The sequence below is a fragment of the Myodes glareolus genome, chromosome 13, assembly GCF_982192425.1.
Source record: "Myodes glareolus chromosome 13, mMyoGla1.1, whole genome shotgun sequence".
Taxonomy (NCBI): Eukaryota; Metazoa; Chordata; class Mammalia; order Rodentia; family Cricetidae; genus Myodes; species Myodes glareolus.
In genome coordinates, this window is record NC_142038.1 from 37,532,745 (window position 1) to 37,552,521 (window position 19,777).

General features: G+C 41.8%; 1 protein-coding gene across 1 annotated transcript in view; it reads right to left on the reverse strand.

Annotated features, from left to right (window-relative positions):
• Window positions 1–19,777, reverse strand: part of Hsd17b4 (hydroxysteroid 17-beta dehydrogenase 4) — a 78,170-nt gene that overhangs the window by 50,967 nt on the left and 7,426 nt on the right. The window contains exons 3-8 of the mRNA XM_087896065.1: window positions 11,427–11,534; window positions 9,498–9,557; window positions 7,047–7,068; window positions 6,909–6,955; window positions 4,913–4,997; window positions 3,177–3,364 (exon numbers count right to left, since the gene is read on the reverse strand). Of these exons, the coding sequence (XP_087752191.1) occupies window positions 3,177–3,364; window positions 4,913–4,997; window positions 6,909–6,955; window positions 7,047–7,068; window positions 9,498–9,557; window positions 11,427–11,534 (510 nt within the window). The remainder of the gene's footprint in view (window positions 1–3,176; window positions 3,365–4,912; window positions 4,998–6,908; window positions 6,956–7,046; window positions 7,069–9,497; window positions 9,558–11,426; window positions 11,535–19,777) is intronic.

The following is a 19,777-nucleotide window of genomic DNA, read 5'->3' on the forward strand; positions in this document are numbered from 1 at the left end:
ACCCAGGATAGAAGCAAACATGACTATAAAAAAAAATGTCAGTTTAATGATGCCTAATGATATTCTGCCATACTCATAGATTGGTGCAGAGCCCAATAGTCATCAGAGAGCCTTCATCCAATAAGTGATGGATACAGATGCAGAGACCCACAGTCAAACACTAGGCTGAGTTCAGGGAATCCTGAAGAGGGAGGAGGGATTGTAGAAGTCAGAGGAGTCAAGGACATTTCAGGAAAACCCACAGAATCAACTAACCTGAGCTCATAGTAGCCCACAAAGACTGAGCGACAACAGAGCTTGCGTGGGATTGACCCTCTGCATGTAGGTGACAGCAGTGTAGCTCGGTCTTCTTGTGGGACTCCTAGTAGTGGGAGCAGGGGCTGTCTCTGGCTCTCTCGTGGCTTTTGGGACCCTATTCCTCATACTGGGTCATCTTGTCTAGCCTTAGTAAAAGGTGAGGTACTTAGTCTTACTACAGTTTTATATGCCATGTTTTGTTGATATCTATGGAAGGTCTGCCGTTTTCTGAATAGAAATGGAGAAGGAGTGGACGGTCGGTGGTGGAGGTAGAGGGGAGATGGGGGACTGGGAGGAGAGCAGAGATGGAAAACCATGGCCAGGATGTAAAAGGCAGACAGACAGACAGATAGAACAAACATCTATCATAAACATTCACGAAGCTGAAGAAAGACTTCAAATGTGAAGCCAGTTTAGGCTACAAAACAAGATCATATCTGCTGACCTTAGTTCAGTTCACAGATCCATGTCAAGGTGGGATAAGAAAATTAATGCCTCTAAATGTTACTTTGATCTGCAAACATTCATGTCCCTATGTGGTCCCAAGTAGTTGAAGATGAGATCATAAAAAAAAAATTTAAATAGTATCTATTGTTTGCACAGCATTTGAATGTATAATGATTTGACCATACAGAAACTAGTGCAGAATTTGATATTGGAAGGACTATTAAACACTGCGAAGCTGTGAAACAAATTAACTTGAAGATATTTAGATGTTTTAAGAATAAAAAAATAGACATTGTCTAGCTGGGAGGTGGTGGCACAAGCCTTTAATCCCAGCACTCAAGAGGCAAAGGCAGATGGATCTCTGTGAGTTTGAGCTGCCTGGTCTACAAAGTAAGTTCCAGAACAGTCAGGGCTACACAGAAAAACCCTGTCTTTAACGAAGAAGAGGAGGGGGGAGGGGGAAGGGAGGAGAGGGAGGAGGAGGAGGAGGAGGAGGAGGGAAGGAAGGAAGGAAGGAAGGAAGGAAGGAAGGAAGGAAGGAAGGAAGGAAGGAAGGAAGGAAGGAAAGAAAGAAAGAAAGAAAGAAAGAAAGAAAGAAAGAAAGAAAGAAAGAAAGAAAAAACAATAAACCAATGCCTCAGTTACCCTCTGACCTTCACGTGCATCATGTAAATCTGCGCACTGCCCACATGCAAACCCCATGGGCACACACAATAACAATCAACCAATAGATACTTTACTGAAGGAAATAAATGCAAAACATAGGAAAATGCCCAGCATCACATGTCATCACAAGGTCTCAAATTAAAATAGCAATGCCATATGTCTGGCTAATTATTAAAAAGACTAATATTCAATTTTGATTTGCCAAATGCTGGCAAGATATAGCACAAGGGCTCTGAGTCAGGAGCAGAGGGGATGCAAATGAAAAGGTCACTGTGAGGACCATTTCTTACATGGATACAAATTATCCAACAATCACGGCTCTATTTTCTCAAAAACTGAAAGTTATATCTATACAAACTTACATGTGAATTTTTATATGTAACTATCTTTTAGGGTTTCTATTACTGGGACAAAACAACATGACCAAAAGCAATTTGGGGAGAAAGGGCATCCTCAAAGGAAGTCAGGGCGGGAACCTTAAGGCAGTCACTGATACAAAGGCCAAAGGAGTCCTCCTTACTGGCTTGTTCCACCTGCTTTCTAATGCTCTCCAAGAAAATCTGCCCAGGGGTGACACCACCCACTATAGGATGTGTCCACCAATATCATTAATCAAGAATTAATCAATTAATCATTAATCAAGAATTGCCCTACAAACAGTCTGGTAGGAGCATTTTCACAACTGAGTTTAGGACTTCCCAAATGATTCTAGCCTGTGTCAAGTTAACACAAAGACTACCTAGTGGGGCAGGAGAGATGGCTCAGAGGTTAAGAGCACTGACTGCTCTTCCAGACATCCTGAGTTCAATTCCCAACAACCACATGATGGCTCACAATCATCAGTAATGAGATTTGGTGCCATCTTCTGGCCTGCAGGCATACATGCAGACAGAACACTGTATATTTATTAAATAAATCTCAAAAAAAAAAAAAAGGAGGAGGAGGGAAAAAAAGAAGAAGATGACGATGACCACCTAGGACAGTAGCTTTCTTCACAATTAACAAAAACCAGAAGTATTCAAGATGCCCTGATCTGAAAGGAATTACAAACTATAGTACTCCCATACCATGGAGTATGTTCAAACAATACATGAGTTTCAACACCCCTCCCCCAGAGGCATCCAGAAGGAAAAGGAAAGGAAAAAGAGAGGCACCGGTGAGATCTGTACGATCCTGTAAAAGTGGACACATGAGGGTGTGTGTTACAGCTGTATATGACAAAGTGGATCCGAATGCAACTATAAACCTTGGTTAACAACAATAAATCAGTACCAGCTCATCAAGTATAACAAGACACCACAGGCAATATCAGGAGACCATGACAGGAGACAGACATGAGAACTCTGAACACAGTCCTGTTTTCCCACAAAGCAAAACTACTCTAAAAATAAAGCATGCTACATTTCATATTTGTGCTATGCACTTCACATTACATTTTATATATTATATGTAAGTAAGCTATTTCTATAAATAATTGCATTATAATTATTATAAAACAGTAAGAGTGCTATTACACTGTCTACAGAAAGATATATATGTCCATAACAATGCAAAGACAAAGGAGGGAGGTTTATTTCTGCGAAGAAATTAATGGTCATTTTTCATACTTTCCGTTGTACTCTACATGTTTCAACAGTAGTCATAGATTATACAAAATACTTTTCAAATTGGAAAGAACTTTTCTTTAAGTATTAAGAAAATCGGATCCTTTTGCCAAGCTTAGTGCACACACGTGTGACACGAGGGCAGCCCCTGAGCACACTCACCTTCTGGCATCACAGTCTGTGTCATCCGGGACCCCGCATTGGGCGCAATGGTGTTACAGTGAATGTTGCTCTTCCTGCCTTCAATTGCCAGAGTGTTGCAGAGGCCCAGAATGCCCAGCTTTGCAGCACTATAATTTGCCTGGCCGAAGTTGCCATATATGCCAGATGCTGAGGAAGTCATGATGATCCTAAAAGAAAGCAACCTCAGCATCATCTCTCCCGTGGTATGCTAACACTGACACCCAATCTCATTCCTGATGCTGTGGAGTCTGTCAAAGGCAACTCTACAAACCACCCTTCACTTCTCGCAGCTGTGGTTCCTATATTTACAGTAATGTTGATAGAAATATGCTTCAAAACTCAACTACAGGATTTAAGTGCATAGAAAGGATCTCTGGTCAGAGCCAAGTGAATTTAAATATAACAATGTTTATATATTATCTATAAAAAACAAAAATATTTACAAATATAAATTAGCAACATTAAATTAAAATTTTAGCAAGAAATAATACACTTGTAATTCTCATCACTTGTCCGCTCAGTTTCTGAATAATTCTAAATGCCGTCTTATAACCTAACCCACCTTCACTCTACTTAGAACATATAAATCACACCATTTACTTTCAGAACTGTCAAGATCATGATAAAACAGAAGTCCCACAAAAAAATAGCATTAATACCAACTGCTCCTACAAGTGTCTGAAGCCTAAATTACAGGGCTGAGTCTGACGCCAGAGTGGACAGTACAAATGGACCTACATGGAGTTATACTTAAGCAGGAATACACGGGAGTCCTGTTGCCAAGCAGTTCACAAAGTCTAACCCATGGTGTGCTAGCACAGAAGTAATGGCAACTCTCTGTCTAACTGGTTACTGGGCACAATAAATAACATTGTGGTTAAGAGCAACTCTTCAGTGCCTGCACTGCTTTGTGAAGTTGCTGTGTGCAGTTTCCTACAAAACTAAACACCTTCCATCTTGGAAGGAAGCACATTAAGTCACATGAATGATGATTACAGAGGTGAAATAACAGGATGTTCTGAGGGGAGGTGAAAACATTCCATGCTGCCATGATGCTGGGAAGCTCATTAAGTAAACTACTCAACGACTTCAGGAAGTCCCTGAAACCAACAGGGTTCATTAACCTTTCCCTCCCCAAGGGTATAGAAGTAGTGAAGACAGTTGCTAAAAGACACTCTCAACCAAGTTGAGCTGTCTGGAAGAGGCTCAAATCCACTGAGACACCTGGAATGCCACTCCCCAAACTGTTGAACTTCCCGCAGGCTGTTCAGTGAGCTCCCAATACCCAGCTTTTGTGAGCTGTCACCATGCTAAGGTGTGATTTTGGTGACGCAGCTGTCTTTGAGTCATTTATGCTTCTCTTAGTGGCCCAGCACCCACACTCCTTATTTTGTTTTGTTTTGCCAAGCTGAGCTCTGGTGGTTTCTGTACTTCTGGTCTGTTGTTGGCTCTCTATCTGGGATGAATAGAGATTAATTCACAATTCGTATCCCCACAAATAAAGTCACACAACAAAAGTGATAAAGGTTCATGGGAAATGTATTAAAACTAAAAAGCACATGGTAAAAGAAAAGCACAGACCTGGTGAGTGTGCACTGACCAGCACTGTAGAGCCTGCACGTGTGTGAGAATACTTGCCCTAGGACCAGACAACTGTTTAAGAGCACTTGGTGCAAACATCTCCAGTCCTCTCTGGTGACTTCAGATAACTCTACCTTCCATATTTCTGTTTCTTCATATGATCCCACGCTGCCCGGGTCACTTGGAAGGAGCCCCGCAAATGAACTCTATGAATTATATCTAAAACAAAAATTATTTTCTATGTATTTTGTCAAAAGTTAAGTACGCCTTAGAATAAACTTATATAGACATATTAGACTTGTACACACTTACACAAACATCATTTTATACCCAGCATTCACGGGCACCTGCTGTCATATCCAGATAACCAATTTTGCTTTTGTCAAAATTATACAACCAATCAGTAATTCATACCCATACCTATAAACTTTTCCTATAACTTATAAAATTATCGTAATCCTTGTATATAGCTAAACATGATGCTGTATTTAATTAATTCCCATTCAACATAAAAATCTGTTACTATAACCTCTGACGGCAGGGAGACAGTTCAGTTGGTTTTTCTACATCTCTACCTGAATGTGTACCAGGCAACACAAACGTACCAAAGCAAATTCTGACCACCCTCCCTTAAATAAGCACGTGCAGGAATTCAGCTCAGCTGAAGTGCTGTCACATATGCATGAGAACCTGAGTGAGAGCCCCAGAAGTCATGGGAGAAGTTAGGCATGGTGGTAAATGTGTGCAGTTCCAGTGTAGGGAGGTGAAGAAGGTCCTGGGCCTTCCTAACCAGTCAATCTAGCCTAACTCTGTGCTCCAGACCAATGAGAGGCCCTGGCTCAAAGGAGGTAGGTGGCATTTCTGAAGATGATAACCCAGCACTGTCTCTGGCATATAAATGTATATGCATACCTACCCACACACAAATTCACATGAACTAATAATACACTTGCATTAAAAGTAAATATCTAACTAAATAATATCCATGAATTTTACATATATAACTTGTACGCGAAATAACAAAACATAGTTAGACCACACTGCTCAGCATCAGGGAATATTTATAAAATACTCACTGTTATCTCCACTTTTGCCATGATTTTCAAATGAGTTAGAGGGGTCTACTTTCAACGACTTAAATCCAGTGAATCAACCACTTGGGAACACTTTAGAGAAACAACTCTAGATTGAGTGTTGTCTCGTTTTTGACCATTCTTACCTATTTGGGTTCACTCTAGAACCCCAAAAAATGTTTTCATACAAATAAAGATGAAAGGGAAGGCAAATGCAAAACCAAGACTAGAGAAGGGGGTGACGGGTTGGGAGACTGAGTAGGGTGGAATCTCTTCAGTTAGACGGAAAAGCCCCACTTTCTAGTCAATCTTCTCTTTCTCGGCTTCCTTTCCCAAGGGAAAGGGACTAAAAGCTTCCCTTTGCTTAATGCTGGGTACAAGGACAGCATCCGTGCCTCTTCCAAAAGTTCAAGCGCCAGAACTCTTAGCAATGATGGGATCACCCCGGCTTAGCTGCTAAGCCAGCCACTGTCTCATCCCCGATTTGTTTACCTGTGATGGCTGATGAAAACAACAACAAACACAAACAGAAGAAAAATAAACTACAAATGTGATTTCATCATTGTATCAACTCAACCTTGGTAACACGGGAAGAAAAAATGAAAAATATTTCCTATTAGAAACTTCAGATAAGCTTCTAGGTTTTGCCCTACCCTCCTAACACCTTTGATTTTAATGTGTAGTGCCCTGGGCGCTTCCAAATCCTGCTCTACTCCTGGGGGGGGGGGGTGAGAGGACAGCTATATAAAACATACTTTTAAAAAAAGAAAAGAAAAGAAAAGAAAAGAAGAAGTTGACAACCTCTTAGGGAGAGAAAAGGAGAAACACTGCAGGAAACAAAACTGTTTTCCGTAACTTCTGCAAATTACTTACCTATTTTTTTAACAAATGTTTAAAAATATGATACTTCTAACTATAAAAATCATTGTCAATAGACTAAATTCATTTATATTAACAGCAGCAAATGGAAAGTATTTCCTTAGCTATATAAATACATTAAATATTAAAAAGACAAAATGTATAGTTACATTCCACAGAAGCATGAGAAACAGCTTACCCCAGTCTTCATCACTTATCCTGGAGAAGGAACGGTCCCTCAGGATTCTAAAATATTGATAATACGTATGGTCAGAGTAAAAGGGAAAATATACAGTGATGAATACAATGGTGTGTAAAATGAAGATTAAAAACTCACCCAGCATTGTTGACCACAATATCTACAATATAGGAAAGGGCAAAGTTACATAAACAAAAGCAATCATATTAATTTGCACCTGCTTACAACTCACATTTATTTTAAAAACTGATTTTTAAAGCCCACCCCCCAAGAAAACTAAACACAACAAGAATACGGCCAAAACGAAACTTCATAGCTATAGCAAAAACGACTAACCGCAAAGAACACAATCATCATGTCGTACCTTCCTGTCAGGCATAAAGATCTAAATTTCCTTTCTTCTACCAAAATCCTTCACTCAGAGAGCTAGCTACACCCTCTTGAGTTCTGAAGACTCAGAATCAAGTATAAGCCATCTTGCACTTAATTTCAAGTCCACTCGGAAAGGTAATAGTTCTCTCCTTGCTCCTCAACAGAGAAAAGATCAAAAGTTCAGGAAGTCACTGAAGCAAGCACCAGGATTCAGGCCTGCAATCCAATCACTTGAGAGGTGAGGGCAAGAGGCTCTTGAGATGAAAGCCAGCCTCAGCTACACAGCAAGTCTGAGGATAACCTGTACTACATGAGACCTTGTCTCAAAAAAAAAAAAAAAAGGAATCCCCCCCCCCCAAAAAAAGAGAAGAAAAAAAAAAAGACAACCACTGAAGTCAGAAACGAATGTCTATTTGAAGTCTTCGTAAGTTTACTATCCAAAGCAAGGAAAGCTTTGAACCACTGGAATCCTTGGCTGTCCCCATCCTCTGTCTTCACACTCTGCAGTGTCTGTCCCTGTCAAACAGCACCTGACAATGGCTCTTATGACGCGACCTAACCAAACTAGAACAAGTGTGTTAGACTCAACAAGGGAGGGGCACACTCAAGTGACAAAAAGAAGTGCCATCCCAGACTGAAAACACAGTTTCCTTTCCCTTTAGCGATCCATTCATTTTAGTAAGAATGTGTGGGGCTAAACGAGGAGGAGGTTCTAGAGAGGAAGGGCCAAGAGCACACTTCTAGAATGAAGAGCCTGATTGTGCTAGGTAGTTTTATGTCAACTTGACACAAACTAAATCTGAGATGGGAGCCCAATTAAGAAAATGCCTCCCGAGATGAGCGGTGGTGGTGCGCACCTTTAATCCCAGCACTCGGGAGGCAGAGGCAGGTGGATCTTTGTGAGTTCAAGGCCAGCCTGGTCTACAAGAGCTAGTTCCAGGACGGGCTCCGAAGCTACAGAGAACCCTGTCTCGAGAAACCAAAAAGAAAGGAAGGAAGGAAGGAAGGAAGGAAGGAAGGAAGGAAGGAAGGAAGGAAGGAAGGAAGGAAGGAAAAGAAAGCAAGTGCCTCCCAAGATCTGGCTATAGGCAAGCCTGTGGGACATTTCTTTAATTAGTGATTGATGGCCCATTGTAGGTTGTACCATCCCTGGGCCTGGGTTCTATAAGAAACTAGGCTAAGAAAGCCATGGGGAGCAAGTCAATCAGTAGTACTCTTCCAGGGCTGCTGCATCAGCTCCTGCCTCCAGGTTCCTGACCTATTTGAGTTCCTGTCTCGACTTCCTTTGATGACGGCTGGTGATACAGAAGTGTAAGCCACATAAATCCTTTCCTCTCCAGCTTGCTTTTTGTTCATGGTGTTCATCACAGTAACAGAAACCCTAAGACACTTATATATATTTCTTGTAAATTCATATGCTATCAAATCTTATGAACATAATTATTAAAAAGAATGCACCAGGTCCATTATTGCCAAAATACTGATTTATCTCAAAAAAGTATTTAAGACTTAATTGAATTATGATTAAAAAGGGCAAAGATTTCATGCTCATAAAACTTTTTAATCATTTAAGGTGCAAAAAATAAAAAGCTAAACATATATATATATATATATATATATATTATTATGTACCTCACCTATTATGAAATAAAACAGGTTAAATAAAATATTTGAATTATAAGACAAACCCAAAAATGTAATTAGCAAGAGAGATTTGTTTGATAAACAAATGTCAATTCAAAAATATTGTATTAGGAAGCTAGAAAATGCTTTATAAGGCTATGTAACAGCTAACTTTCATTGTCAATTCACCCAACCTATAATCACCAGGAAGAAAGTCTCACTGAAAGATTGTCTACATTGAGTTCACCTAGGGGCAAGCCTGTGGAAGACTATCTTAATTAGACTAACTGAAATGTGAAGACCTGGGCCACTACGGGTGGCACCGTTCCTTAGGCCGGGTTTTCTGAACTGTGCACGGGAAATGGAGCTGAGCACAGCGTAAGTAGCATGCACACACTCACTTCCCCGCTGCCAACCACTGCCGCCACGCCTGGTATTTAAGCCCTGTCTTGACTTCCTCACAATGATGGGCTGTAGCCAAGGCCCGCAAGACAAAATAAATCCCTTTCTCCCCTAAGTTGTTTTTCCTGGCAGTTTTTAACCACCACAACAGAAATGGAACTTACAGAAACCACAACAGCCAGGAAACCTCACCTATTCTGCCAAAAGCATCCAGTGCTGTCTTCACGAGCTTCTCTCCTTCTTCAACCGAATCTGAGAAGAGCAATGAGGACAAAACATCAATAGTTTTCCCACAAATCACTTTCGGTGGCTCAGAGCGCAAAGCTGATGCTATCACCAAACAGAATTAAACCCAAAAAAAGGCACAAAGCAATCAACACAGAGTCTAGTATTACCAAGGAAATGTTTATGACAGACAGTTCATTAACCAGCAAAATCAGGGTAGACTGGATGAACAAAAGATGCTTGCAATAACTACAGCAATACTGCCCAATAAGACTGCTTATGGAAAAGGGAAGGAGTATGGAGTGATAACATGTTAATTAAATTTTTAAACTTCCTATGAAGTTGAAAATGCCCTTGTACAATAATTATACGTGGCTACTAAGTGTTCAAAAATGCTCAAAAGTGTGGCCAGCATAGCAGGTAAATACTTAGTTTAACTGAGTTTATATTTAATTTTACATAACTATACAGGCATTTCACCTTAATAACAAATGAAAACTTGAGAAAGATGGAGGCACATATTTGATTTGTAAAAGCATATATGTACATGTAGCTATATATGTATATGTAAAGTGGATATATATATGTGTGTATGTGCAAAACGGCTATATATGTACATGTAAATGGGTATATATGTATATGTAAAATGGCTATATATTTATGTAGCCATTTTCCAAAACGATTGGTACCAGAAGCACTTTTTTCTCACATTTTGGAGGATTTGCCTACACATAATGATCTATCTTGGGGTTTAAACCAACTGTACACAAAACATTTATTCACGTGTCCTGTGAATTCACCTTACACTCACACCTGAAGGTAAGTTCAGATATAATTTGTACTGGGCCTGTTCAGAACTGACCACACTCTGTCTGGTGAGGTCAGTTATGAAATGTTCTACCTCTGACACCATGTTAGCTCTCCACAAGTTTTAGGCTGTGGACTCTTGGGGCTCATATTTTCTGGTCACCAAAGTCACCATCTAGATGGCTGCAAAGGCAGACTTCCCAGGTGAGACTGAGGACTCATCCCAGCGAGCCTACAAGGGCTGCACCAGCTCCAGCGGTCGCTGGCAGCTTCCTGAGCCTCGCCACCCAGTTCTTCCCATGGCTGCTGAGCTTCCCTGGAAAGCCTTAGTGCTCCGAGAACCTGGCGGGGCTGCTGTCTTGGCTGACGCAGACCACACTGTGCGTTTTTAAGGTGCTAGAGTTTAAAGAAAAATCTAAATCACCAAGGTGGGGGGACGAAAGAGAGGAAACATCTCATTAGCATCTCATTACTCCCTCAAATAGCAAGGATCAAATCCTGCTTCCTTCCCGGCAAGCTGTCAAATTGAAGTCAGACTATACAAGCCGCTTCCAGAGAAGGCAGCAGCCACAAGCTTGACAAGCAAATCTGTTCCACAAAGTCCTCTCCAGCACCACGAGAATAACAAATCAAAATGGGAAAGTTGTACTTGCAGGGTTTCCATGTGGTACTATATTTAAGTTGACACCTGAGGTTTTGCAAGGCTACAGTGACATTCGGTAGCAATGGCTTCCGCACAACAGAACAAGGCAGCAGACCCAGCAAAGGCTGCTCCCCACTTGGCACAGCGACTGAGCAGCCTTTAAAGCAGTGCTAGGGAGAATGAAAGATGACGCCGTGGAGACATGCGAGATCTTTACTTCTGGAAGAACACAGCAATCTAAGTATCACAACCGCTGATGAAATTATCTGCATTAACAGTTTAGAGATTTCTCACATATGATATAAAGTATGTTCCCAAAAGGCTGGTAGATAGGTAGACTCTAACTTCATAGTTACAGTGTAATGCTGAGTTATGTCTCAGAGATGACTAGCGTGAGCAATTTTCATCAGCAGAAGGAAAGCTGACAGTACACGCTTGTCACATACCGTAACTGGCCACTGCCTTCCCGCCTCTCCTTCTTATTTCTTCCACGACTTTGTCTGCGGCTGAGGAGCCTTTACCGACTCCCTTGAAGTCTCCTCCTAAGTCATTCACTGCAATGCAAAAACAAGCAAACAGTTCATTTTTTCACATCTTCCAAGTATATTAGATACAAAATCCAAATTATTGGTGCATCTCTTCAATCACCTGCCCACTTCCCCAGCTCTGTTATCACCAATCTTACCAAGTACAAGGTAAATGTGTGTGATTAAAAGAGGCCTCTTGGCTGGGACGCAGCTACACTATGCGGTGCTCCCCTTACATGTGCAAGTCCCAGATTCATCTCCAACACCAAGAAAACAAAGTTTCCAACACAGATATGAACAGCAAATACTTAAACCCTGGCTCAGATCATGAATTCTTTACTTTCACTATGTTTTTCCTCTTTGGGAATAGAAAGGGATATGACAACCTCTTTGAAAAAGAAACATAAAGAGGGACTTTGAGGGAGGGGTGTGAAAAAAATCACTTCAGGAGTAAATATACAAGAAAACAGTGCAGAGGTTTCGGGAAGCTTGAGAACAAACAAAGAAGTGGGCCTAAGAATAACCTAATGGTTAGGGAAAGAGAAGGGAGGAGGGGAGCAAATATGGAAAAAGAGCGGAGGTTAGATATGATTCACGCTGTATGCATACGTGAAAACAGCACACTCAATATGAATATGCACAAGTAAAATGAGCTAACAAAATAAAAGAATTTCGCCAAAAGAACTAAAATCAAAAGAAAAAGCACCAGATGTCCCTAGCACTGTAGCATTCACGGCAACTAAGATACAGAAGAAACCCAGCGTCCATGGCAAGGAAATGGATGACGATGGTGAACGCTGACGTTCTGCTGGGCGAGGTACGACAACCAGGAAGGGACAAACACTAAACAGTCCCCCTTACAGGTGGCTTTTGGAAGAGTCAGATTCCTAGCCTCAGACTACACAGATGGTTCCAGGGAGATTTTAATAGGGGATTTTAATCGGCCTAAAGTTTCAGTTATGCAGGGTAAACAGTTACCTTGTTTACCTTACTTAACTTTCTTAACACACAAAATCTCCATACACTCAAAAATACAACTACTGTCTTCAATGATACACGGACTATCCTCAGAGAAAATCTATAGCAGGACACCTAAGGCAGGAGATGGGGCTCAGCCTGGGAGTTTCTGACTTCCTGAAAGTTAAGTAAATAACAGAAGGTTTAGTGTGAAGTACTTATCCAGGCCAGAGTAACCGAGTACTAGGGACAGATGACAAACTCAACTACACAGAATTAAAAATAACATGCAAGCACTAATGATACATACAGATCAATGCCAAGTAACTCAGAAAAACAGAATGTAAGGAAAACATTTGGAGCATTTGGAGCAGACAGCTCCTAGAAGGGAGCAGTGGGGAAGCACTCTGCTTTCTTTAGGGGCTGGCCACTGGGAGTCTGACCATGCTCCAGTGAGTATAGGGAAATACAAACTGGACTTTTCTTTTTCTCCTCTTCCTCTTCTTCTTCTGGGAAAGGAGGTCACAAGGGGGTATGGGGTCTGACCTGGGAGGACTGGGAAGTGAGTGTGATCAGAGTGCATGATGTGAAATTCCCAAATCATCAATAAAAATATGACGTTTGCTGGGGGGAAGAAAGGTGTTTGTGGTGAAGACTGCATTGTGAATGTCACTTCTTTATGGCTGCCACACGATTTCAGTATAACCTAATAAAGTACTAATTACAAAGGTGAGAGCTTACATACTACAATTATGTTTTTCAATATTGATGAGGGGCTTTTTTCTGAGGAAAAACATCCTTTTTAACTGAAGTGAGGTGATAAAAGGAGAGAGAGAGAAAAGCAAACACTTAGCACACTAAAACCACCACAGCAAATATGTTTTCAGTTCTTTTTTTCTTTTTTAAAGAAATGAGTTTTCCAAATTTAGGCAGAGATGTTTTCCTAATCTAGTAATATTACCAGTCTTGTTGAAAATAAAAACTCTCTGTAAAGACACAAATAATAAACAGGTTTACATTACCCTCGAGACATGGAAAGAGGGATGATTATTCAAAATTCAAATTCTATTAATTGTTCATTTCCATGCAATTAATCAAATGACAGAAAACAACTACTTAAAAACAATCAAAATTTAAAGACAGGCAAGAGTTTTAATGACTCTTTTTAAATAATTTTACATTTTTAATTAAAATATAATTACATTACTTCCCCTTCCCTTTCTTCCTTTTTAAAAAATAAAATAGCACAAGAACTTCCAAGACCAAATTGACGAAAGCAGCATTTCAGTGTAATGAAACACTGCCCCCAAGTGGAGAAGTTAGAAAGTGCACTCAGACACAAACACTGAAGGTTGGATAATGCAGGGGAAAAGGACACATTGCTAAAAATACTGGAACGGTTAGTCAGTAGATCTTTACATTAGAAAACTAAACTATCAAATTCACTCCATTACCAAGTCTCAATGCTGGGACCTAGAAACACCCTATTCAAATGCTGAATGGCTGAGAAAGCAATAATTTACAAGTTTATTTGTAATCAAACATGAAGAGAATTTTCGGTACCCATGCTATGTACCAAGGCTGCCTCTCCAATGTATGGTCAAAGTTCCAGATGCAGTAGTAACAAACCAAGCAGTTCATATTTATGTATGTTTCCCATCCTTTAACAATTATACACTAAGGCATTTAAGGTCCACAGTTCTCTAAGACTTCGCAATAATAATTTCTCCTGTGTTCAGTGATTAAAACAGTTTATACCTTAACTCAGACTAGCATAAGCAAATTTTAGTCCAGAACCAGACTCCCTATTGTGCTCCTTAGTCACACCCAAGCTACTTGGCCTTAAAAGGAAGACTCATTTCTACTAAGAAAATCAAGCGTGGTCACTTGAGGAAGACACAGAGAGGCTAAAACAGCCACTCCCCTCAGGTTAAAGGCATGCGTGGGTAGATCATGAGAGCCGAGGCTAGCGTTCTCAGCTGGATCCATCACAAGTTTCTACAGTGTGATATATTTGTCACTTCTCCCTTTAAAATTCCCTTTCAGGAGCCTGGGTCCCAGCATGTGCTTGTAATCCGTGCACGTGGGAAGCAGAGGACCAACAGCGTCACAGTCATCCTCCGCTGAGCAGTGAATTCTAGACTAGCCTGGGCTGTGGCAGATCCTACCAAAAACATCAGCTCACACCCTGGAAGGTCTCTAGCTGAGCAGTCCCCTAAGGACTGTTTCGTTCTGTTTGCTTTAGTTGGGTTAGGGGTTGGTGCTCCTAAAAATCTGCTCTCAGAGTTTCAATAAACAATGGCTGTATTGAAAATTCACGGATCCAGGGAATTCTAAATACACATGGACAACACACCTCACATACACACACTCACACAATCACACACACATACATACACACACTCACACAATCACAAGCACACATTCACATACATACACACACATACTCACATACACACACTCACACAATCACACACACGTACTTACATACACACACTCACACAATCACATACACACACACATACATATACACACTCACACAATCACACACACGTACTTACATACACACACTCACACAATCACACACACGTACTCACACACACACTCATACAATCGCATACACACACACATACATATACACACTCACATAATCACAAACACACGTACTCACACACACACAGTATTCCACAATTAGCTACACAGGTGAATAAATTAAAAGAGCCAAATTATCTGAGAGCTGCACACAGAGAATCCCCACTTCCCGCAGTGCTGCCCGTGCCATGGCTGTAGCTCTGAAGAATTCACAAGCGCCAGCCACTGTTGTAACTTCACGTTTCTCTGAGCACTGCTGACCTCACACTTCATTCTCAGGCCCTACACCGCTTTGCCTGCTTAGCTCCCCACACTTTGTTTGGGATATGTTTCTCAAATACATTTTTTCATTTTTTTTTGTTTGTTTTGTTTTGTTTTGTTTGTTTCGGGATAGGGTTTCTCTGGCTGATTAGGCTGGCTGGTCACTGAGCTTTCAAAGGGCTGAAATTACGGCAACCTAGACCATGACATCCAGCATTTTCTTTTGTCGTGACTTCTAGGATTCTAACTCAGGTCCTCAGGCTTATACAGCAAGCATTTTTACCAGCTTTGCCACCTCTCCAGGACCTGCTCACCTTTAATCTGCATAAACCATGCAAACCAAACAGACTCACTTCCCTCAGGGCCCCTTTTCCATCTCACTAAGACTTCCAACACTCTTCCTCAACCTCTCCCTCTTCAGAAAAGCACAGACCCTGGCCTTCAATTTTTTCGGGACTCTTAGTTCCCAGTTTAGATGCAGGGCCAGGCCAGGGGCTTCGCGCTCTAACCCTTGGGTCTGCAGTGAACTGCCGGGTGTGCTGAGAAGTCCCTATGTCCCTTTTCTTCCTTCTGTATCACTCCATGCCTAGCTCGCTGCAGCTGTCCAGAGGTGATTGCCATCTTAAGACCTCTACACTGCTGCTGAGTCAGCTTCCCAAGGCACTGTTATGGTGTCTCAGTACCTTGCTCAAATCTGTACTAGTTTCCCACCATTCCTTAGTCAACGCTGAAGACGCCATGGAATCTAGGCTCACTTCAGTATTTTCACTAATCACAGGCTCTCCCCACTATAGTTTATATATAGTTTACATAGCAGTTTCTTCTAACTCTCCACCCACCTACTAAAAGTAATACTGGTTTAATTTAAAGAGTACTACATAATGTGCACATATTCACACTCATAACATTCCATGGATCTGTCTCCAAGTCATATCCAGTTTTTGTCAGTGGAGATGGAAGCCAGCTAGATGACGCAATGGGTAAAGAAGATTCTTACCAACCCTGGACTTTCATGAGGAAAGGAGAGAACTGACTCCTACAAGCTGTCCTCTGAATGTTACATGATGTCGCATGTACATTATGGCATGCACACCCTACCCTCCATGCACACACATACACCAATAATAATGATAATATGATTTGAAATTTTGTTTTAGAAAGAATTACTTTGGGGTTGGGGATATAGCTCAGTGGAAAAGCACTTCCCCAGCATGCATAAATTCTAAGTTCAATTCCCAGCACAAAGAGAAAGGTCATTTCATTCCACTGGGGATGGAGGTCAGAAGGAAACAGAGCATGTGCATACAGCAGGTGCATGCAGCAGGCCGAAAGCCTCAAATATAATCCCTAGCATCTCCCACATCCCAAAAGAGGCATTTCATTAACTTTACAACAGCTTGGTCCCAATGGATTTTTTTAACCAGTTTATATTTATGTCCTGATAACTACCAAAAAGAATTTCTAAACATATGTTATTTGGGGACCACACAGGTGCCATGGAACTCATATGAAGGCTGAAAGGAAAGATCTTTCCTTCCACTACATAGGTCCTGGGGGAGGAACTCGGTCACCAGGCTTCTTTGCCAGGGTCTAACCTTATGAGCAATCCCACTGGCCTCCAAAAACATTTTTAAAAACATAAATGTAAGCCCAGCACTTAAGAGTGGAGGCAAGACAATTAGAGGTTCAAGGGCAGACTAAGTTACTTGACAACAATACCTGTTTCAAAAGAGAAAAGAAAAATTAACAAGGTATTATATTTGTGTTGTGTATGTTATACGTGTGTGTGTGTGTGTGTGTGTGTGTGATTTTTTTTTTACATTCAAGAAAAACAACTTCTACAAGGCATAACAGTGGTTGCTGAAGACCTTGTTGAGTTTTATCTTAAGCTACATAGCTGCCAGGGAACCAAGGGAAATTGGGGCTGGCTATCATATTGTTTCCAAAGTCTGATAGAAAGACTGGAAGTCCTGTGTCTTGGCTCAGGAGGAGTCTTTTATAGAATGGCTACAAATGTATCTGAATGCTCAAGGGTTCAGAAGTGAAGAGCCACTCAGAAAGTAAAATCCTGAACTAGCTATCTGACTTGGCCCTTGCTACTTGTGCTACTCAGAACAAACACTACAGGCTAGGTAGCTACTAAACAGGATTCCCACCACCACCAGCAGCAGCAGTTCTAGTGGATTAGAATGACCAAGCCTCAAACTTGACTGGACTGTTCTCTGTGGGGTTCCCTGCAGACTTTACAGCAAGCAGGGAAAAAAAACATCAGAGGGAGGTAAAAGTGAACTCAACTGGGTTTTATTGTAACCAAAGCTGGATCAGGACTTCCAAGAGTCTGGTCCATATCATTTTCCTTTGGCCATTGTCTCTAAGTCAACAGAAATCCATCTTATAGATGAAGTCACATATATTTTGCAAAGAGCTTCCATGCACGCTTTGCTGTACCCAGGGGACTGAACTTAGAGACAATGCTCAAGGTAAGGGTCTAGGGAGAAGGACTGAGGTAAACACAATGCCTGTGGGAGTCATGATTGGCCTGGCCCTAAGATAACACTTAGGCTATAGTAAAGTACAAACGACATCTCTCATAGGATGGGGTTCAGGGCCTAAAGGCAATGCTCAAGATTCAGGGGGAAAGGGCCTGGGATGAAGTAAAAACATAAATTCTGGGAGGTTGGGGTAGAGCCTGTCTCATCAGACAGCAAATGAGCACCAGTGGGAAAACTGCACCGTCCCTGGCATTCCGGGAGCAGCTCCGCACCTCACACCACTGGAGAAGCAAACTGCGTGTGAACTTCCCCGGCTCCTCTGGCACTTCTCTATTTCCTTAATAGTGCCAGATGACAAAAGGACTGGAAGCCCAAGGGAGAGCTTCTGCAACCCTAGTCCGTGTAGATGTCCTCTCAGGAGCGAGGACGTGGCTTTCCTGACTTAATCCTCATCAAAGAGCCACACCTCAACACAGCTGGGACTCAGTTTCACGACCGTCTGTCAAGCTTTAGCAATCCCTGTAACTGATTATCTCTGCCTCACCAAGGAGGCCAGCATTTCCTTAAAGGAGAAGAAAACTGGAAAAGAAAGACGAAGACTAATCCTTGGACCCCTTTTCCTGTTCTATCTGTACCCAGTGTCTAACCAGCCCTGGCTTTAAATACTACCTACACAGGGGGGATGCTCAGATCACATATCAGAGGACGGCAGAGGAACAGCACCAGCTGATTTAATACTAAATCTAACATTCTGGTTTTTTCTTTAGGAACTGAACTGTCAGAGACCAAGAGTGGATGTGTAATGGAGATTGGTCACTCAAGAGGTAAAGGTAGGTGGATAAAGAGTTGAAGGCTATCCTTGACCAATGACTGAATTCCAGGCCAGCCTGGGCTATGAGTGGCAGTGACAGAGAAAGAGGAAAACAAAGAAAGGAAGTAAGTTTTTCAACATAGCCCTGGCCTCCAACTCAGAACGCTGCTCCCACTGCCTACCGCAAATCTAACAGAAATGTCTCCTGCCTGCCAGTCCGCTCCTCCGCCATTCCCCCCTGACTTGGGAAATGGACACATTTAGTTTTTCAGATGCTCAACTCAAAAACCTTGGAATCATCCTTAACTTTCCTTCCCCTTACAATGCACACATAACCACTCAACAAACCTCACCCTACCTACCTTCAGAATACACCCAGAGTTCAACCTCCATTCTGACCATCCTTTCTAGACCACTAACACTTCCGGCGTGGATTTATGGTATGCTTTTCATTACCAAAACTTATTACCTAAAGCATACTATTTAGCTAGAAACAAGAGGTTTAGAGGCTGGGACTATAGCTTGATTCGCACAATGCTTGCTAGCATGCACAAAGCCCTGGGTTCTGGAGTACCTGTACCACAAAAACCAGACAAGAAGACACACATTTGTAATTTCAGCACATGGGATGAGGAGGCAGGAAGATCAGTTCAAGATCTTTAACCTATGGTTCAAGGTCAGCCTGAGTTACGTGAGATCTTGTCTCCAAGAAGGGAAAGAGATCCAGAGCTTGGGATATAGCTCAGTCAGTAGATTACTTGCCTTGCAAGCATGAAGCCCTGAGTTTGATCCCCAGAATCCACAAGAAAGAACTGTGGATGGTGGTGCACTCAATCCCAGGGCTGGGGAAGCAGAGCCGGGAAGACAGCTGGAGCTTGCTGGCTAGCTAGCCTAAGCAAGTGTTCTCCAAGCCCATAAGAACGCCTGATGAGTGGTACCTGAGGGTGACCTGTATGCATGGGGGGGTCAGGGAGGGAGGGAACGACAGAGTTAGTTAACACCGCATGACAATAGGTGGAACCCGCATTTCTCCCGCTCCCTGGCTCTTCTCTTTCCTCACAACAGATTTCATGGAGGCAGTGCACAGAAGGTCCACTGGAACCTAATCTCCAAAGGTCCCACCTCACAACCCTCAAAACACCACTGTGAGACCAGAC